General features: G+C 61.0%; 1 protein-coding gene across 5 annotated transcripts; it reads left to right on the top strand.

The window, feature by feature from the left end:
* The first annotated feature begins 18 nt into the window (after positions 1-18).
* On the top strand, positions 19-20,173 carry ANKRD24 (ankyrin repeat domain 24). 5 transcript variants are annotated; one of them, XM_059720016.1, is made up of 21 exons: positions 19-1,953; positions 3,250-3,360; positions 3,488-3,563; positions 8,254-8,384; positions 9,160-9,248; positions 10,180-10,244; positions 10,899-10,956; positions 11,289-11,359; positions 11,925-12,031; positions 12,569-12,756; positions 13,170-13,198; positions 13,517-13,609; positions 13,880-13,993; positions 14,231-14,275; positions 14,594-14,692; positions 14,842-14,914; positions 15,327-15,448; positions 16,087-17,634; positions 18,176-18,334; positions 18,672-18,737; positions 18,987-19,778. In XM_059720016.1, the coding sequence occupies exons 3-21, from the start codon at positions 3,528-3,530 to the stop codon at positions 19,692-19,694; spliced, it is 3,801 nt and encodes a 1,266-aa protein (XP_059575999.1). In that variant the 5' UTR covers positions 19-1,953; positions 3,250-3,360; positions 3,488-3,527; the 3' UTR covers positions 19,695-19,778. The 5 variants fall into 5 exon arrangements, with proteins under 5 accessions (XP_059575999.1, XP_059576000.1, XP_059576001.1 ...); XM_059720018.1 differs by lacking the exons at positions 19-1,953; positions 3,250-3,360 and adding an exon at positions 3,995-6,757 and having other exon boundaries at positions 3,486-3,563; positions 18,987-19,104; positions 19,617-20,173; XM_059720017.1 differs by lacking the exon at positions 3,250-3,360.
* The last annotated feature ends 659 nt before the right edge of the window (positions 20,174-20,832 follow it).

The following is a 20,832-nucleotide window of genomic DNA, read 5'->3' as shown; positions in this document are numbered from 1 at the left end:
GCGGAAGCGCGCCGGGCGTCGCGAAGCCGCCGTGCCTCACTCCGCATGCGCACGAGCCCCGGGCGGTGGTGGCGGTGCCGCCATGTTGGTTCCTGGCAGAAAGGTCTCTGCCCGTCCTTGGCAGAGCTGGGGCAGGCGCCTGGACCTGGCAGGGGGAGAGATGTGCCTGGCTCTGGGGGAGGACAGCGGGTCCTCCTTGCAGCAGCACTGCAGGACCTGCTGCTCTGACAGGGGATCCCCCCCATCCCTGGACTCCAGGAGCTGGCGCTTAAAGAAATACCACGTATCCCACAGTTGTCAGGGAGCAGAGCCAGGCTGCCTAAGGGGCGCAGCAGGTGCCCTGTAGCTTCTCCAGGCCTGTTGATTGTGAAAGTTGGGAGCCCCGTTAGAAAGGGAGAGCGCAACAGCTGACCGCTTGGGACGACTGAAAAGAAAACAGGGAAGGGAGCGCGGTCACGGGTGCAAAACAAGGGATCCAAGGGGACACGGAGCAGAGCGCGCCCACTAGCGCCCGCTGCCCCCTGAATGAGTCGGGGGAGCCTGCGGGCACCCGCCAGTGACACTGCCTGGAGAAGTGAGAGGACAGCCCCACATCACCAGGCTCCCTGAGCCTGAGCCTCTGTCCTGGTCTGGCAGATGGCCAGCTTGGCCGGAGGCTGACTGGGAGGTCCTGGGACTTGGTGGGGCCACGGATGGGCTGCGGTGCCTGGTGCTTTCCTGCTTGGGGAACACCCTATGTGCAGCCTCACCTGTCCTAAAGTGGAAGCCCTGCGATGCCTAAGCAGGGGGCAAGGACAAAGCCGACCCAATGGTACCTTTCAGTACTGGATTTTGCAAGCCATTTCCAGCACTCCTCAGCAGGCCTCCTGCCACTGCGAAGTCTAGGCTTGTGCATTGTTCTTTCTCTCCCTTCATAGTCTTTGCAAGATATTTTACAGTCCACTGTTTGGCTGGGAGCATGTCTACTTGCTCAAATACTCTGTGCCCAGCCTGCTATAGATGCTAGAGAAAAAAAATCCATTAATTAGCAAGCACAGGTCCTGATCTGCTGAGCTCCGGGTGGGTTAAAGGTTCCAGTCATCTCGGCACAGAAAAGAGGATTGTGCGATCCCTGGACCTGGTGCTCAATGTGCCTGGTTTTCCCACCTCAGTTCCTGACCAACCAAGTGACCTTGAGGCAGTCGCTTCCCATGTCTGTGACTCTCTGTTCCTATCTGTAATGTGGAAAAAAACAATACCTACCTCCCAGGGATTGTGGGAGGGTCCCTCAGCTCTAGCAAAGCCTTAGAGAAAAGAAAAGGAATCACGGGGCAACATCTTGTCATGTTTGCACGCTGAAGATCAAGGGAAACCTTTAGCTCTACAAACCAAGTCCCCAGGCTGCTCCATGGGGGATGTCCCTGCGAGGTGTGGAGCCTGTTGCAGGATCAGGGCCTAGAGGCCATCCATGAACAGGACCCTCCATTCCCTTGCTTGTTGCTGCTGCTTTCCAGGTTCTTTAACGGTATGGTATGCATGGAGAATAATTACCCTGGCTTCCCAGAGCTAGTGGGGAGCCTGAGGGGTATGGAGGGCCTGATGATGAGAAGTGCTCTGCACCTGTGACATCTGGGCTACTCAGGACTATGGAGATGCTCAGAGATGGAGACACAGCTCCAGAGTAATGTAGTGCCCTGGACACCGTGCAGCGCTGAGCTGCAGCCCGCTGTAGCAAGGTAATCGTACCTGTAGCAGGTAAGTAACCCAATTCCCAGTGCAGCGATGTCCCTCCCCTGGTTTCTCCTCATTCGCAGTGACACAGCCTCACCCGGGCTGGGCCACCTCTGATACGGTGAGCTCCCATCAATCAAGACAGAAGTAAGGAGACTCTTCAGAGTTTGTTCTGCCCTTGGCACTGAACGTGTAACAGAGGAGTGAGAACCTGCCCGAGCTGCACCTGACGGTATCAACAAGGTAGGGATGGGGCTTGGAGGGAAGATGCGAGACTGGCCCAAAGTCCGGTAGCCCTGGAGCTGCAGGTTTCACACATCTGCGATCAGGACTGAGGGACTCTTGCTGCAGCTGAACAAGTCAGGGCTAATATATGAAGTCATTCATTGCTCTGTACAAGTGCAGGGACTCCCAGGGGCTCTGACATCCTGGGAGACTGCTCCAGAGCCAATGCAAACACCTAGATTGGCAAGGAGGCAGGTCCCTAGGCAAAAGTAATGGCCCTGACAGCTGACAGCAATGCCAACGGGCTGGGTTCCTGTCCGGTGCTAGCATGGTACAGCACGGCATAGAGGGCTGTGCAGCAGGGCAGGGCTGGGGGGGGGTTAGACGAGAGGATGGAGGATGAGCACTCCTGGTTTCTGTCTCTTTGCCATGGGGGACCCTTAATTTGCCTGTGCCTCAGGCCCTGGGGAGCCCACACTGAAGTCATGTGGAGGCATATGCCTCCTCGGGAGACCCAGCCCTCCGGCGTTCTCAAGCAGCGGGGCAGGAAGAGCCTGCGGGTGGAGAAGGGGTGCATGCATTTGAAATAAACAGCTGCCCAAAAGACTGGTACCTTTGGGGGGGCTGTCGAGCTACCTTGAGGCTGGAGGGTGGGGGCATGGAGGCCTGCTGGCAGCAAACACAAGGCTACAGGGCTAGACCGGGGGGGGGCCAATACTCCTCAAAGGGGTCCAGGGAGGAATTTTGCCCAGAGGCACGAGGTGACAAGGGAGCAGCCCCCCACACACCCATCCAGCCTCCGCCTCTTCCTCGGGGCGTTGTGGACACGAGGGTCAGGAATTCGTGGGCAGGGAGGTCTTGGGCGTTGGATGGGGTCTGCAGAGGTGGAGGCTGCAGAAGTAAGGCCAACCAGACTGCCAGCCTCTCCCCTTCCCACAGAGGCACAGGCAGGAAGCGCCCTGTCTCGGGACTCTGCGCTCTCTCCCGGGCACATGAGCACACCCAATAGCCAGGGCAAATGCCACAGACTCCACCTGGCCCCTCCATCTATATTCCAGTTGTGGCATCACCAGCCTCTAGCACCCCTGTTGTGGTGGGGGCTGTGTTAGCACAGGCACAGAGAGGAGGTCTCCTCCCTCCATGGCTGGGACACGCCTGGGCACCAAGGTGAGCTCCCAGGTGCTGAGGAGGTGCTGGTCAGAGACCGGCAGCTTGGAGGGACCTTTAACATGAGTTATCCTGCAGGGTCAGGGCCAAAATGAAGAGTCAGCCAAAATTTTTGCCTGGGGCTGAGTGTCCTGTCTGTACCTACAGAGCCTTGAGCCCCTACAGTGCCCATCGTCCATGCCCTGCAGCCGGCTGGTGGAGGGCCGTGGTCTGATGCCACATGTAATGCCATTCCAGTCCTCTCCCCTCTCGAACATGGTGAGCACCCCGAATCAGGACCCTCAGGGCAGGAGGCACAGGAAGATATTGAGACTGATTGTGAGACTGCCGATGAAGGGCCAGAGTTTTGCTAGGATCTTACAGCTGCTTTGTATCCCCCGTTTAGATCTACCCCCTGCAGCCCAGAGCACGGGGACAAAGCCACCATGAAGAGCCTGCGGGCCAGGTTTAAGAAGAGTGAAGTGAGTATCTGAGGGCGGTCGGTCGGGGGCACCATGATGAACCCATGAACCAGTGCTCGGCTGCTGGAGTGGGTGTTTTTTTCCACTGACAAGTGAGAGAGAGGTCCCGAGTGCTTGTGCTCATTTAAAATCCCATGGTGCCTGTTCCAAGTACGGGAACTGCTCCTCCAACACCCCCTCTCCTCCCCTCCCACAGGCAGATAATGCAATGGCTAGCCCCTAACACTTCCCCCTCCATCCCCTATGAGTCACTGGGAGATTCCTGCACGCCATCAGCTGGGAAGGGCTTGAAGGAGGAAACCCCCCCCGAAACGTTTCCAGGGTGGGGGAGTTGTAATGAAGTTTGACTACTCCAGGCATCGGCAGCTGGTTCGTCTTGCAGTCGCCAGGCTCCATAGCAGCCTCGGCAATCCCTTGTCTTCTGCCTTTAGGCCACTGCCCCTTCCTGTCACCTTGGGGTGCATGTACCTGTTACCGCTCTGGCTGCTCCAAGCATTCCTCCCTCAAGTTCCTCCCTCGCTTCTCTCTCCTGGAAGATCCTCTCCCATCTCCCTGCCTCTGTGAAGCAGCAGACCCTCCTGGCCCCTTCCCCAGCAGGCAGAGCAGGGCTTTCTGGGGAGAGGCTGCTGAGATGTCACGGCGCTCAACCCATCCAAGCCAGCAGGTCCTGCTTTGTCCCCACAGACATCAAGCACTGCAGTGTTAGCGCAATAGACTGTCCCCAGTCCTGGCACTGACCTGCTGAGTGATCTCAGGCCTGTCACCTCCTTGCTCTGTGCCTCAGTTTCCCTCTCTGTGGAACAGGGAAAGCCCCACTCATTCACCCTCTAGAGAGCTCAGGGCAGTTGGCCCTCCCTTCCAGGGGTGGAGGCAGCAGGGTTTGGCCCATTGTGGTTCAGGATGGGTCCTTTTGCTGCCTCTGGAGTGGAGCCCAACTTGTGTCTGGATGCCAGGGCCCAATAAACATCTCTGTGATTATGAAGGTCAGAAGCAGTGGCCTCTGTGCATGGATCAGATTCCCATTGGAAACAGGAGAGGGCACAGCCAGAGGAACCAGTGGAAAGGGGAGAATGAGAGGTAGAAGAAGACAAGGACAAAGTGGGATTGGGGGGCCTGGGATGGAGCATACATATGGCCACAATCCTGCCACTGACTCAGGGCACAAAGCCCCGCACCTGGGTGGTGCTCCTGGCAGGTTGGTGACTTGGGTGTCAGGAGCTGCATGAAATTGTTGCACGGTCAGAGATCCCGGATACCAGCGCAGTCACAGGCAGTCCTGTCTGCTCTCTGGAAATTATACGGTGTTTAGGTGGCATCAGTTCCCCAGCTCTTAGTGGGATCAGTCCTCCACTCCTGGTGGGATCAGTCCCTGGCTCAGGGTCGCCGGCTGTGCTGCAGCCCAGAGAGCTGCTCCTGTGAGCCCTCGCTCTCTCGGGTTTCCAGATCCCCAGAGCTGAAGGAGTCCGGTTTCCACCGATTGAATTAACCCGCCGAGGCAGGAAACCAATACACTCTTCCATTATTTAGCAGCATCCAGGAGGAACCCGGCCTGGCAGCTTTAGGCTTCTGCATGCTGTGTCCATCCGCTGGGCTTCCTCTCCTGCTTCAGGCTGCAGCTGGGCTGGTGGGAAGGCCTGGGGGAGCAGGTGTGTGGAGCCCAGGGAAATGGAGCGCAGGCAGAGCCAGAAGTTTCTCTAGCCTGGAGAGAGGGATGCCAGGCTGCAGGCTTCATTCCTAGCCCACCCAGAGGGCTCGCCTAAAGGGTGGCAGGACTCTGTGCTTGGTTGTGTGTCACCAGTTGCTGAATGGAAAACATCCAATGGCAAGTAGCATGTGCAGAGATGAGCCCACATCTCCCACATCATCTGAGCTCTGTTGTGGACTCCAGAAAAGTCACTTGCCTGCCCTGTGCCTCAGTTTCCCCATCTGTACAACAAGGATGGAAACACTTCTGTGGCCCGTAGACCTGCGTATCGTGGTAGGGTGAGGTATGTGGAAGCAGCCAGCCCATGAATGCACACACAGGGATGATTTGAAACACACACCCCCGCAACCCCCAAGCCCAGCTCCGGCTGGTGCAGTGATTCAGCAGGAATCATCATGATTTTTTCCTTCCCTTCTGTGCTGCTGGGTAGGAAGCACCACCTTCCCCATGGCCTGGCCCCTCCGAGAGGCTCATTCAAAGTCCTTCCCCTGGGCCTCTGCTCAAGATGAAGCCAAACTGGGTTTAACCTTTTGTGCCCCAGGCATCCTAGTGCACATCCCACTGTCTCACTGCTCCCTTAAGACCCCTTTTGTTTTCCATCTCCTGCCCTCATCTCACGCTTGCCCTGTAGGATCTCAGACAAGGGGCAGCCTTTTGCTCCATATTTGTACAGCACCTGGCACGGCAGGCTCTTGGTCGGGAACAGGCTGTCCTCAGTGCTCCAGGAATGCCAGGAAACTGTAGGAATAATAATGAATAGAGGAGCAAGCTTGGTGGGACAGCCAGCTGCACAGAGATCCCCCAGGAATCAAGGATCTATCGGGGGTCCATCTGGGGGTGGAAATCTTTGTACATTGTTGTGGCTAATTTGGGGCTGATGGTGCAGACAGGTGCCCCAACCCCTTGCTTCTCAGCCTCACTGGCCTCAAGGCCCCTCCATAAGTTTTGTGAATTGAGCAGCACCCAATTTCAGAGCAAATGCCTTGTTTGCAGCGCTTACTTCCTTGCAGAGGCTGGGTCGTGCGTGGGGAATCATCCAGGCAGGGGCAAGTCTGAACCTGCACTTGTCTGCTCGCTTTATCTGCGGCACCCTTCAAAGGATCTGGCAGCACCCCAGGGTGCCTTGGCACCCAGGCAGAGAACCGCCGCTCCCCCTCCCCGCCTGGGGTCCTGCCCCGGCTCTGGGCTGCTGAAGGGGGGGTCCCTGCTCCCTGGGTCGTGGTAGCCTGGTGGCAGGGGCTGTGCCCCCCCCAGCCTGGGTACTCTCCGCAGGGAGGGGGCAGGCGCTGCCCCAGCTCCCAGCTGGCAGGGCGAGGGAGGCGGATCCTCCGCCCTGACTGCAGCGAGCCCCAGGAGGTGGGGGGCGGCTGCACGGGGCTGCGGAGCCGGGCAGCAGCAGGGGAGGTCTGGAGCAGGTGGATGGATGGCCGCCCGGCAGCTCCTGGACACCATGAAGCAGATCTGCCTGTGCGCCGCAGCCTCCTTCGCGGTATGTCCCATCTGACCCCCCCCGCCTGATCCAGCTCTGTGCCCCCCACTTGGGCCCTGGCCACCGCCGAGACTGCCCCTTTCCCTGCACATCCCCCCTCCCACTGCCACGCCTGATCCAGGCGGGATGCCCTCTGCAAGGGCTTTGTCCTTCCCCACCCTGGGGGCAGGTGCAGGCTCCAGTCCACCCAGTAGCCCCAGCAGCATCCCATGGAGGCTGCTCCCCCCCTGCCCCACCTGCCATGAGCTGCCCAGGACGTGCTGGGTGGGTGCAGGGCGCTGGAGCGAAGGAGATCCCTAAGAACAAAGCAGCTGCTTGTGTATGGGGCGTGCTGGAGGCTGGCGGTTTCCCCTTGTCCCAGGGGGGCTGCAGTGCTCAGCCCCCTCCAGACTGGGGCTAGATGCTGACAGCTGGGGCCCAGCAGTCGGGAAGAGCAGATCTCCAGCTTGGGCACCAGGAAAAGGGCACTGCTGACACGAATGGCACCCGAAAGGTGACACCCGTGTCTGCCGCAGCAGAGTTGCCATCTATAAGCAGCTGCCCTCTTTACCAAGAAGCCGCTGCGCTTTTATTCCCATGGGATTAAATGAAGCCCCGCCCCCCCCTTGCCTCTCAGCACTGGGGGGATCCCCCCACTGACTCCCCCACCCAAGGTGCAGTGCTGATGCACAACGGCCCGTAAAGTGAAGCTCCCTCCTAAGTCAGGATCGGGGCCTCAGTGTCACCATGGGTGCCCGTCTGCTGCAGCAGGGCTGTGAAACGTGACCTGTGGGAGCTGTGTCCTAGGCTGGGGGGTGGCGGAGGGGGCATGAGTTGTTAGCTGCCATCCAGGGCAGAAAGGGGGTTCCAGCAAGATCGGTAGTGAGGGGCTGCGACCCCCAAGACCCCACTTCCCCGGGGGTTCAGGGGGACTGTGCGCAAGCTCAGTGAGAGGCTAAGGCCTGGAGTTTTCCTCAAATATTGGCTGCTTTCTAGAGGTGCTGGCATGTGTCAGTGGGAGCTGGGGGCTTAGCACATCTGGTAGGTGCCAGCAGCTGGGCTCTGGGTGCTCCAGGCAGAAGCGAAGGGAGGATGGCCAAGCTGGGCAGGAGGCGCCATGGAACGGGAGGGACTGGGAGGACTGGGGGAACGTTACTGATAGGAGAGAAGCTGGCTCTGAGTGGGGAGCAGGCTCTATGGGACCTGGAGGGACCTTGGGGACATGGATTTGTTGGTTGGTTGGTTGGTTGGGAAGTACCTATGTTGAGACCCCCGTATTCCCAGTCAGCGGATGCAGGCTCACGCGCTGCGGCACTGGGTGCAGTCTGTCCGACCTAGACATTCCCAGGCAGGTTTATGCAGGGTACTGTAGCTCCTCAGCAAAGGGCCTGCATTATGTCCCTGGTGCTCATGGAGCTCCCAGTCCTGGATGCACCTTCGCAACCCCACTGTGCTAGGGCAGGGCTGGCATCCCCAGGAGGCGGGAGTCACTGCTTCGACCCCCATTTGCCTTTCAGAGCCAGGACTGGAGCAAGAATGACGAGAAGCTCCTGCAGGCCGTGGACTATAATGATGCCGAGCGCGTCACCACCCTGCTCGTGCGGAAGGGCCTCATCCCCACCAAGCTGGACTCGGAGGGCAAATCTGCGTGAGTGGTGCCTGGGTCAGGAGTGATGGTCTGGTCCCGCGCTCTGGCAGCAGGGCAGAAGGTGCGGAGGAGGCTCACCAGCCCTCTGGGTTCGCTGTGTCCCGAGCCAGGGCGTTGTGCAGGCTGGGCTTGGGTGTGTGCTAGAGCAGCCCCGAGGTTGCTCTAACGTACGCTCTGCCCTGCTGGCCCTACATGAGGTGGTCGGTAGGTGTTTCTAACTCCGGGACAGCTAACAACTCATCACAGACTCTTTCAGGCCCCTCCCTTGGGCACGATATAATAATGCAATCAGAAATCCCAACATAATAATGCAATTCTGATATACTAATGTAATCGTGATATAATTATACAATCAGAAACCGGGGAGCACAAACTAGAGCTCATCCCCTGCCCAGCACAGACATCTGGCCTTTTATGCCTGCCCCAAAGGCAGTCTCTGCTGTCATTCCCAGCTCTCAGCCTTCAAAGGAAGCCCAGTCCCTGCACCCTCCACAGCTGGGCCTGGCTCCCTCTGCAAAGGACAGGCCAACCTGCTTGTAAGGATGTTACCACCTCTATTTGCAAGGGGCCTTGTGGAAATAAGGCCTGCGTGATCAGAAGTTTTTAAGTAACCCTACAAAAACAAGTCAGGGCATTTGTCAGGGGAATGGGTTTTGTTTCCAAGTGCAGGGGCTTCCTAAGGGTTTGGGGCAACCTGGAGACTCCTTGGATCTGGCTCCCGGGGGATGAGGGGGTGTTTCTGGAAGGTGACGGTGTCTCCCTGGCTTTGGCACAGGTTCCACCTGGCCGCCACGAGAGGGAACGTGGATTGCCTGGAGGTGATGCTGGCTCATGGGGTGGATGCCATGACCAAAGACAGCTCCGGTAAGGCACACTCCCTCTCCTGCAGGGCAGGCTTGCATACGGCTGCTCGGGGCTGGCTGAGGCCGTGCAGAAGGGACCCAGGCCAGCTGCATGAGGGCAGTGGGACCTTTGCACTTCTGCTGCTTGCATTTACCCCATGGAGGATCCAGCCCTTTGCTGGGGGGCTGCCAAAGCTCCTTGCACTTCAAGCTTCCCTGCTGCTGCCCCTCCGCTCCTCTCCCCCTGACATAGATCTCTCTGCACCCCTGTGATCTCAGCCCAGAGCCTGGGGACCACTCAGATCTCAGTGAGGGGCTGGGGAGCAGAAGAAAACTCACATCAGGGCAATGTGCGCCGATAGGCACAGCCCGAGTCATTGCAGCGACAGTGTCCCAGGACAAGGAACCGCCATGTGCCTGCTAAGGACATGGCCTGGTTCGGGCCAGGACATGGCCTAGAGCACCTTTAATGCACTGACTGCGCCCAGTACTCTTGCATCCCTTTGTACCCATGGCCGAAGACCTCCTGATTCCTGTGGGCAGTACAGTGGCTGTCTCTTTAGACTCAGCCTGAACATGGAGCCTGTCTTTTGTCCTGCAGAAACTTTCCCTGTCCTTCACACTGAGAGTTACTTCCTAAGTAGGGTCTGGGCAGTTGGCTGTGAGGATGGGAGACCTCCAAGGGCCTTCAGGGGTGCTGGGAGGGATTGAGTAGCTTTCCTGCCCACTGATGATGATAAAAGATCTGATTCCCCTCAGACGAGGAGCATGAACCCAGGTGTCCTGGTGACAGCTCAGTTTGGCCGACCGCACTCTGTCCCGCACGTCAGATCCAGGGCCCTGCATTTCCAGGGCTGGGAGGCTGAGCTGTGTAGTGCTGACTCTGTGCGTTGAGCACACCGGGTGTCAGGATTTTCTATGGGTCGCTGACCTGCCCGCCCGTCTCTTTCCAGGGTACAATGCGCTGCATTTGTCAGCCAAGCACGGCCACCCACAGTGTGTGAGCAAGCTGCTGCAGGTGAGGGTGCCAGGCAGGAGGCTGGGGAAATGCTGAAGACTGGAGAAGGCAGGCGGGAGCACAGAGGGCAGCTGTGGGGAACCTTGACCCATGCAGCCCCTGTGGGACTCCCTCTGGGCAGGCAGGGAAGCGGGCCAGGCAGGGCTGGAACTTGCTGCCCATGGGGCAGCTACAGTGGGGCAGGCTGGGTCGACCAAGGGAAAGGTCTTGTGAAGAAGGACCTGGGAGCTGCTGCCTTCTGCTGTGGACGTGCCACTGCGGGGCCCCTGGGACTGGCGTGCAGCTGCCGGGCTCTTCCCGCTCGCTCGGCTGCATTCCCAGCCCCCGTCATGCACCGCAGCCAGAAATGCTGGGGTGGGGGAGGAATGCAGCTGCACTGCTGAGGTTACAGTCCTCAACTGAAATGTTAAAGGATTAAAAAAAATCTGCTCTTTCCCCTGGGGAAACCTGCCTTCCTTGAGCCCGTCTGTCAGGAACTCTCTGAGCATTTGGCTTCACATAGTCAACAACACCCCCGCCCCCAGCCTTTCTCCCTGTGGGACCCCAACTCCAGGGTATCCCCAGGCTGGGAGGGGTTGCTGTCACTCCCCCCCACCACTGGCAGGAAGACAGCACCACTCCAGCCATTGCTAATTGCCATCATCTCTCCCTCAGGCGTCCTGCCCGGTGGACGTGACCGACAGCTGCGGGCGGACGGCGCTCCATCATGCAGGTCAGCATGGAGGGAGCCTGGACCTGCTGCCTTGTGGCATCTCCTCCCACCCCCTCATGTCCCATTTTAAAAGCTGGTGTTGCCTAAGGCTGGAAAGCTGCCTGCTGTTCACCAGAGAGGAAGGCAGGAGCTGGGCAGAGGGTGCTGGGGGCCAGGAAGGGTCCTGGGTGCTGTGGGAACTGGGCTGGGTATGCAGGTCTTGGCTGAAGGACACGTCCTCCCCAGTGAGATGCCCGGAGCCTCGCCATCCAGGCCCTGGCACAGGCCATGGGTAGGCTTATGCATTGGTGCATAGCCAGCAGACCTCTTAGGCTCCTTCTTATCCTCTCTAGCTGTCAGTGGCTGCATCTCCTGCTCTGAGATCCTCTGCGATTTCAAGGCCTCTTTGAACATCAGGGACAAGGTGAGGCAGCTCTTCCCAGAGCAGTACATGGTGTGTTAGCCTTGCTCCCAGGGCTGGATTGCTGCATAGAGCTGGCTTTAGTTTTACCTAAGCCCATTTGAATCTCACGGGTGAAACACACCGGGGGTGGCAGAGAATCAGGCTCGCATCACCTGCCATCAAAATGCAGCTGCTTCTGGGGTGGAACACGGCAGCTAATAACAGCAGCAGGTACCTTGGTTATATCCTCCTAGTCTCTGAGGTGGACTGGCCCATGCCCAGTGATACAGGAAATGAAGTGAAGTGAAGAGGGCTCCTGGGCCTGAGTGGATCAGATTGGGCAAGGCAGCTGGCCTAGCAGCTGTCATCAGCAGTTGGGGTGCTTGATGAACATGAGTCACTTGGGATTCACATCACACATTCTTTGGCTTGTTTTTTGGCACGTGGCATTGGCCTTGCAAATACCTGTGCCGCCTAGACCTAGCGGGAGGCCTGGGCCATGCTGGGAGGCAGGTAGCACACAGCCCATTCAGACTGGAGTCCAGCTGAGTCCTGCTGAGGACATACCTCCCTCTCCCTGCTCTAGGATGGCTCGACCCCCCTGCTCCTTGCAGCCAAGATGAGCCACTCAGAGCTGTGCCGCTACCTGCTGCACCGCGGAGCCTCGGTGAACAGCAGAGACCAGCAGGGCAGGTGAGAGCCATCCCATGGAAGGACACTGGGAGGGCCAGATGGGAAAGGATTAAATCTTAGGGGATGGGATGAGGATGCTTTCAGCAAGAGAGAGATGACTCCTGGACACTGACTGAGCAGTGGGACAGTGGGGAGTGGATCCAGCTGTGAGCATCTGGGTTGGGGGCTGGAAATCTGGGTTGTGCATGAAGCAGAGGGAAGCATCTTAAGGCCGTGTCCCTTTGCTGTGCAAAGTGCTGCCTGAGAGGGGGAATGATGTGGGGTGGCCTGTGCATGCCTCTGGGGGGGCAGTGATTGTGCTTGCAGACTCCCTGTGTCAGCTCACTGGAGACTGTGGGACACTTGCTCTGGGCCATGCTTGAGAATGGAGCTGCCTTGGAGCTGCTTCCAAAGCAGGGCAGTCGTGTCCCCAGGGCAGGGGGGTTGGAGCAGGAGATGGGGCAGGGGGGGTCTCTGCAGCAGAGACAGGGCTCAGAGCAGGGCTGCCACAACAAAGAGCAGATGGCTGGAGCATGATCGGGCTCGTCGCTCACCCAGGACTGCGCTGATGCTGGCCTGTGAGCATGGCAGCGTGGAGACGGTGGAGGTGCTCATCCATGCTGGGGCGCGGGTCACCACGGTGGACGCCATGGGCCACGACGCAATTCACTACAGCACAGCCACAGGCAATGCTCTGATCCAGCACTACCTACAGGACGCCGCTCAGTGCCGGTCCTGGGCCAGTGGTAAGGTGCTTGCTGGGCAGTGGCCTCGGTCTTCCCATGCCACTGGGTCCCCTGCCCCCACCTGGTGGCCCCCTTCATTAGGGTAATGGTGGACGAGAGGTAGGGTAGGGGCTCCCCGGTGTCATCACTGTCCCACTGGGTTAAGCCATGTGGGTGGGGGCCTGGAGATTTCTCTAGGGGGTCTTTGTCTCACTACTCTCCCTGCTCCCCTGGAGTGGGGTGGTGACCCCTTCCCAGTGCTGGCACCTGCCCCCCCCACAGCTACAGGCAGGAGCTTGGTTCTGGCTTGCATCTGCCATGTGGCTGCTGTGTGCATGGGTGTGCATGCGTGTGTGCAAGCATCCCTTGTGGGCCTGGTCCAGTGGCTCCTCTAAGGCCTGATGGTCTCTTTCCTCCCCCACTGCCTCCCACAGAAGAGTCTTCGATGGATCAGGTCTCCCAGGTAAAGGGCCTGGCCCTGTTCTGCAGGGAGCTCTGTGGGTCTTGAGACTAGAACTGATGCAGCCCGGTAGCTCCAGGGCTGAAGCACACCAGGCAGCCCTGCCACCACCCCGCCCCAGGGCAGAGGGTGTGGGGGCTTCCCTGGGCTGCAGCTGTCCTGGGGCAGGACTGAGACTCCTCTGCCACCCTAGATGGGAGAAGGGGTGTTACAGAGGGGCTGGGGCTGCTCACCTGAGAGCCTGCTCCAGCCCCTGCCCCTGGGCAGAGCCATGCCGCACTGGGACCCCGCCATGGCCCTCTCCCCTTCATGTCTTGGCAGACGTCTTCGACCAGCCAGCCTCTGTCCAAAGACAAGAACAGCACCCCGCGGAAGAGGAAGGCCCCCCCACCTCCCCAGTCTGCCCTCAACCAGGTGAGGCTGCCAGGCTCTGCCCGCTCCGAGCTCACCTGGCACCCCCTGGGGAATGGGCCTGATACCCAAGAGCATGATGCCACCTGGGCAAGGACCTCTTGCCCACATGCGGGGTGTGTGGGTCTGATTCTCTGGCTCTGACTGAGGTTCCAGTTGCAACCTGGATGTCAGCTGGGCATGGGGCCAGTCACAGCTAATTGCTCTGTTAAGCCTGGGGAGGGCTAGGTACCCCCTGTGCCGCCCTCACAGCCCTGCTTCTGGCCCCCCCAGGAGGACAGGGACGCCTACGAGGAGATTGTGCGGCTGCGGCAGGAGCGGGCCCAGTTCCTGCAGAAGATCCGGAGCCTGGAGCAGCAGCAGGAGAAGCAGAAGCAGAAGTGGGAGGTACCAGTGCAGTGCTGGTCCTGGTGCCCACAGCTGGGATGAGGCTGGTGGGGAGGGAGCTTCCCCTGGCATTGAGCTGTGGCAGGAGGGGCAGGAGCTGGCTGGGGGATGGGCACAGGAAGGGGCATCACTATGCTGGGAATATCACTGCCCAGCTCGCAGGCTGATGTGGCGCTACCCCACGTGAGCAGCTAGTGAGGTGCGGTGACTGTCTCACCCCTCTCTGTGTCCCCCCAGAGGCAGGAAATGGAGGATGGCTCCCTGCGCTCCATGGAGAAACAGGTAAGTGCCACCACAGAGCCAGGTACCTTATCCCCATCGCTGGGACACAGCGAGCTCAAGGGTGAGGACAGAAGGCAAGGGCTGGGAAGGGGAACCCACATGCCTCAGGCATGGCCACGGCCCGGAGGAATAGCCCAGTCCAGGGTACAGGGGGTTCACCCATTTCTCCAGCACGATTTGCCTCCATAGGTAGGACTAGGGGGGCCACAGGTCTGCTCTGGTTGGGCCCTGGGGTCTGATCTGTCTCCCCTATCCCAGTTCAGATGGGCTAGAGAAGGGGCAGCCCAACCTGAAGATGCATCCCCTCATTTGACCCAGGTAAAGGACCTGCAGAAGCAGCTGGCCGAGCGCGAGGGTGAGAAGACACATCTGGGGAAGGAGGTGGAGGCACTGCGGAGCCGCCTGTCATCGCTGGAGGTACGAGACGGCCCACGGAGCCGCACAGGGAGCTGGCGACGCAGGAGGGCTGGGACATGTCAGTTTGTCGCCGTCCGCCTGCCAGTGCCAGCCCCATGCAGGGAGCCATGGCCCCCGGGACCCTGACTTCCTGCCTGTGTCTGCCCCAGAATGAAAAGGAGAACACGAGTTACGACATCGACACACTGCAGGACGAGGAGGGCGACCTGCTGGAGTTCCCAGGTAGGGCTGGGCACCTGGTGTGTGCTGCAGGCTGGGGCCGAGCTGCTGAAGGGACACAGGGAGGCTGAGGGCCCGGGCATCGGGGTGGACACAGCCCTACACCTGGGTCGTGTGATGACACCCAGTAGTGAAGGGTCATAGGAAAAATCAAGGTAAAGCTACCTGGCGTGAGTTATGCTGGTTCATGAGTCTGTTTAACCCACAGTAGCTGTTTGTCCTGGGGTAAACCCCCTCCTGCCGTCTCCTGGTGAGGGGCTGCAGCAACCTGCTGCATGCAGCTCCCCCAGGGTAGCTCCTGGTCTGTCTGCCCTGGACCCCAGGACCATTTGCATTGGTGCACCCGTGACCTAGTCCCAGGAGTGGATGGGGCAGGGGAATGTCATCTCCAGCCGGATTTCTGTGGTTGTCTCAGGGGCAGAGGTGCTGCTGTCCAAGAAGACGATGAGCCTGTCCACGGAGGAGCTGCTGGCCACACTGCAGGGCCAGGTGCAAACCCTCACACTGCAGAACAAGGAGCTGCAGGAGAAAATCCAGGTAACACGGCATTTCCCCACCTCTGCAGGGGTCTCCCTGAGGCCCTCCCTGCTCCATCACAGCCAGCAGCAGCTCAGGGTGAATCCAGGTGGGGACCTGGGACCATGGGGCTGCTCCAGGCTGGAGGCTTACACCTGCTTCCCTTCTCCAGTGAGGAACAAGGCCATGTGTGTTTGGATCCTGGCTTCCTCCCTCCTGGCTCTGGCTGGCACCTCAGCCTCAGCCTCCACACCAAGTCCTCCCCCTCCATCTCTGTGGTCTGCACACGATCCAGTTGCCACCACAGCCCCACATGCCATGGCCCCTGCAGCCCTGCCTTTCCCCATGCCAGTGCCCACATGCCTTGTGAGCCTCTGCTGCATCTCTGCTAACACCCCATCCAACTCCCGTTCCTGCATCTCCCGGGGTTCCCAGACATAGCTCAGAAATGCTTCCTCTGGGCATTTCTGCCTAGTGTAGAGCGGGTGCAAGGGGTGACTTGGGGGCACCTAGGGCAGATGTAGGGGGCAATGGGGAGGTCTCTAGCAGTGTTGAGCCCCACTGTTGGGGGGCTGAGGGACAGGTGGGGCCCAGACCCCGCAGCCAGCAGTCAGAGCCCAGGGAAGGCATCTCATGATCTCCCCCTCTCCCCTGGGCAGATCCTGGAGAACTACGAGAGGGACGAGAGTGACCTGGACCCCTCGGGGGACTTCATCCCCGTCCTGTTGTATGACTCGCTGCAGGCTGAGTTTGAGCGCCTGAAGGGGCAGCACGCTGATGCACAGGCTATGCTGCAGACGCTGGAAGGTGGCAAGACCTCCGGGGCTGCTGGCCAGCCTGACACTGGGGCCACCCTGGAGCAGCTGAAGGCCAAGTATGAGGCGAAGATCCGAACCCTGGAGGAGGCACTGAGGAAGGCAGGGAAGGGCCAGGCTGGGGCTGAGGAGGAAGGGGGGACTGGCAGGGAGCGAGGCGATGGTGACGAGGGCCTAAGGGCGGCAGCTGGGTCAGCGCTGGCCAAAGAGCTGGCCCAGACCCAGGAGAAATACGAGGCAGCCTTGGCCGAGGTGCAGCGCCTGCGGGAGCAGATCCAGCTGGGCATCTTGTCAGTGGAGGACCAGGAGGGCGCTGAAGCCGCAGACAGCTCCCGCAGCGAGCTGGAGACTGTGCGGGTGGCACTGCACAAAGCCCAAGAGGACCTGAGGGCCAAGGAGCGACGGGTCAAGGACCTGGAGGAGCATCTGGAGAGCCGGGCAGGAGCTGCCAGCCCGACCCGCTCCATGGGGGAGACCGAGGCCAACCTCAGCCAGTCACTGGAGGAGGCAGCCAAGGAGAAAGCAGCGCTGCTGGAGCGGTGCCGGCGGGCCGAGGCGGCCGTGGAGGAGCTGAGGAGGAACGTGGAGGAGAAGAGCCGCGACTTCCAGCGGGCAGTGGGCCCGGCAGATGGGCGACGGCTGGAGGAGGAAAACCAGGAGCTGCAGCAGCAGCTGGGCGAGCTGATGCGGCAGCATGGCGAGGTGAAGGCCCAGCTGGGGCAGCTGCGTGAGGCTCTGGCCCGCAAGGACCAGGAGCTCGGGGCTCTCAAGGAGCAGCTGGCCGCCAAGCCCATATCACTCCAGGAGCACGAGGACGTAGTGGACCGGCTGAGCACTTCACTGGCCCATGCCAACCATCAGCTGCAGGAGCTGCGAGTGGAGCACAGCACCAGTCAGCGCGCCCTGGTCCAGCTGCAGAGGGACGCAGACGGTGCCCGTCGGGACTCAGTGCCCCGGGGCGAGCACATCCGCACCACGGCCGCACTGGAGGGCAGCTTGCAGGAGATCATGGGCAGGGCCCAGCAGCTGGAGCGGGAGCTGGCGGCCAAGGGCAAAGAGACGGCACAGCTGCGGGGGGAGCTGGCCAGCGCACGGGAGGGCACAGTGACACGGGCAGAGCACGAGCGGGTGCGCAGTGGCCTGCAAGCCGAGGTGACCGCTCTGAGCCAGAAGCTGAGCGAGCTGGGCCGCAAGCACGAGAAGACATGCGCCGAGGTCTTCCAGGTGCAGCGCGAGGCCCTGTTCATGAAGAGTGAGAAGCACGCGGCCGAGGCCCAGCTGGCCGCCGTGGAGAAGCAGCTGCAGAGCCTGCGGGCCGAGTCGCAGCGCGTCCAGGAGCTGCACCGCCACATCGAGGACTCAGCCCGCCTCGTCAAGGACAAGGACAGGAAGGTGGGGACAGGGTAGGGGGAGAGACGGGGGTCTGGGCTACATTGTGAAGGGTTGCGGGGCAGCCAGGTGTCTGGGGATCTGACCAGAGTGATGAAGGATTGAAGGGGAGATGGGGGTCGGAAATCGAGCCAGAGCCACAAAGGGTAGGAGGTGATGGTGGTCTAGGCCAGATCCATGAAGGATGGGGGGTGGAGATGGGGTCTGGGGATCCAGCAAAAGCCAGGCAGGGCTTAGACATGTCCGAAGTCTCCACCTGCTTGGCAGGAGAGATCTGTGTCTGGCTGGTGACCAGCTTTGGGCCCTGGAGGCCAGCAGAAGGGTGAGCTCTGGACCCAGATGTCCCAGTTACTGCCAGGAGTGGCAGCAATGGAAGCATTGGCTCCAGCATCCCATGGGCAGCAGGACAGGGATGGGGATGGGGACACTGGCATGCCTGTGCCTGGGGGGTCGTAGCGGTCCGAGGCAGGGCACTGCTGTCCTGCACAGGCCAGACTTTGTGGCCCTGGGGCAGGCTGTGATGGCTGCATGGTGCTGCCAGCAGATCACGGAGCTGTCGAAGGAAGTCTTCAAGCTGAAGGAGGCGCTGAACGGGCTGTCAGAGCTGCCCACCAAAGCAGGAGCCCTGCCAAAGGCACAGCAGGGCCAGCTGGAGGCAGGGGTGCTGCAGGGCAGGATCAAGGCCCTGGAGGAGCAGCTGACGGTGAGTACCCAGGGGCACCTGGAGCCCAGGGGGTGGGGAGGGATGGAGGGAGGGAGACCTCCATCCCACAGCTGTCACCTGTGGGCCCCAGGTGCCTGGCAGAGCCATGTGGGCTGCAGGCTGGACTCCTGGTTGAAACCCGCGTGCTGAGCTTAGGGCATTGGGATCCGCAGACAGTGCGGAGCGGACATGCTGCAACCCCTGCCAGCCTCAGCATCCCGGCAGGGGTAGCCCCCTGTGGACAGCGCTGTGCCCGGCACAGGGGGAACCAGGCCCCAGAGCACGGGCTGGTCCAGCCGGCCCCGCAGTGCGACCCTGGGCTTCCTCTGCCTTGCAGGACATGGAGAGGCACCACAGCAAAGTGGTCTCACTGTATCGGGGGCACCTGCTCTACGCCGTTCAGGTCAGTGTGGGGGTGAGGGGGCTGAGGCAGCGGGCACAGGGGATACGTGCATGATGGGGTACAGGTGCAGGTGGATGGGCGGGCAGAGATCTGGCTGCGTGTTGGGCTGGTGACGAGGCCGGTTGGCACCTGTGGGAATTACATCTCTTGCCCTCTCCTTGCCCCTCTCCCCTGAGCTCCCTGGCGCCGAAGGATGGGACCTTGGACACGCCATCCTCACGGGGGAGGGGGCCGGGCCCTTGTTCCCAGGAGCTGGCACCGCAGGCCGGAGGACCGGCAGAAGGCCCCCCTGCGGGGTGGATGGGCACCGGCATGGCCCCGCTGGGCAGAAGGTCACTCACGTGGAACGCCGGAGCTCCCGAGTCATGTGTGTGCGTGTGCGTGTGTGCACGCGTGCCCGCCAGCTTAGGCATGTGCAACGCCTGCCTCCTTTGTGTCTGTGGTCTGCCGCATGGCGAAGGGCAGGCCTGTCTGGGGCCGTGGCTGTGTGTGCTTCTGCAGGGAGACCTCCATCTGAGCCCTCCCACTCCCCAGGCCAGATCCAGGACCCCAGCCCTGACCCCCCCCCAACCCCAAATGCCAGGGCAGAAGCCAGATTTGCCTCCCCGAGCCTGTGATAGCAGGTGTAGGGGCTGCCTGGGCTGGGGGCCGGAGCAATTCCCACTCCAGGGCAGGGGGCCGGGCTCTGGCCAGCTCAGTGAGCACCTCTTCCTTCTGGGAAATGGCCATGTCTGGTGCCTGCCGCGATGGCTGCCTCTGAGACCAGCGATGTCCAGCCCTGACTCAGCTCCTGGGGCTGGCAGTGGGGCTGAGCCAAGACGGACATCTCCTGTGGCCCCCGGCTTGGGGGAGGCTGGTGTGACCCCCATCTCCTTACAGGGCCACATGGACGAAGATGTGCAGAGGCTCCTGGGCCAGATCCTGAAGATGCAGCGACTTCAGGAGCAGGGCAGATGAGCACCGTGGGGTCAGCGATCCCAGCCCGGCTCTTGGACCCTGGGCAGGGACACCCCAAGCCAGACAATGGTGGATTCACACATGGGACTAGCCGGACGCTGGCGTAGGCCAGCCTGGTGCATGGCTGGGCCCCGTGGCGAGTCGGCCCTTAGTGCACGCCCCGTCACCAAGCCCCAGGCACATGTGGCACCTCTACTTGCCCGTCCCTGGGCCTGTGCCGGCAGGAGCCCAGGCAGGGGTGGGTTAAGCTTTGCACCTCATAGCAGGGCCATGTCCAGCTCTCACCGCCTTCTCCATCCATGCTCTTACCCCAAGGCCTCTAGAAAGGGCTGGGGGGCTGCTGGCTCCCAGCCAAGCTAAGACTCAGAGCCCCCCATGAGGGAAGGGGCCGTGTTTCTGGGGGCACGAGTGAGAGGCCACCCTCACGTCCCACACGCTCCCTGCCATGGCCACAGCAATAAATTATTTATATACCCTTGGCTGAGACTCACTTGCTGGCTGCTGCGGGTGTGTGGGGGTGGCACGGCCAGGAGGATAGGCTGAATTACCTGCTCCCACCCCCCTGACCTTCCCCCACCCAGCTCTACCAGTCTGGAGCCCCTCTTGCTGGAGACTCGGGTCAGGGCATGCTGTGGGGAGTGGGGTGGGTCATCAGAAGGGGCTGGGTGGGCTGGGCGGGGGCTGCTGAGGCATCAGCAGAGCTGGGGGGAGCCCAGACCCAGGAGGGGGAGGGATGGGGGCAGCACAGAGGGGCTCTGCAGATCCTGGGTGCCAGGGTCCTAGGTATAGTGCAGTGGGGAGGCGCAGGAGGGACAAGCTGGGGGCTTCTCCACACAGCCCAGCCTGCACACCTCTGGCCTGCATGGCAGCTCGGCCTGCCCAGCTGTGCCAGCTCTGCTTCTTGCTGCACCCCCTCACCCTACCTTGCACCCCCAAGCCCACCGCTGTGCACCCCAGCTCTGCAGGGGTCTCCGCCCTGGGCTCCAGCCACGTCCCCACTGCTGCTTCCCAGCCCCAGCTGCATCGACGCTGCAGCAGTCCTGGCTGATGGGGGGCCATGGAGACCTCTGTCGCCAGCTCCCCTTGTGCTCACTGCCCCGTGCCCAGAGGTGAATGTCCTTTCCCCTTAGCCAGCTGC

The sequence above is a fragment of the Alligator mississippiensis genome, chromosome 16 (assembly GCF_030867095.1).
Source record: "Alligator mississippiensis isolate rAllMis1 chromosome 16, rAllMis1, whole genome shotgun sequence".
Classification (NCBI taxonomy): Eukaryota; Metazoa; Chordata; order Crocodylia; family Alligatoridae; genus Alligator; species Alligator mississippiensis.
This window is presented reverse-complemented; position numbering and strand designations above follow the sequence as displayed.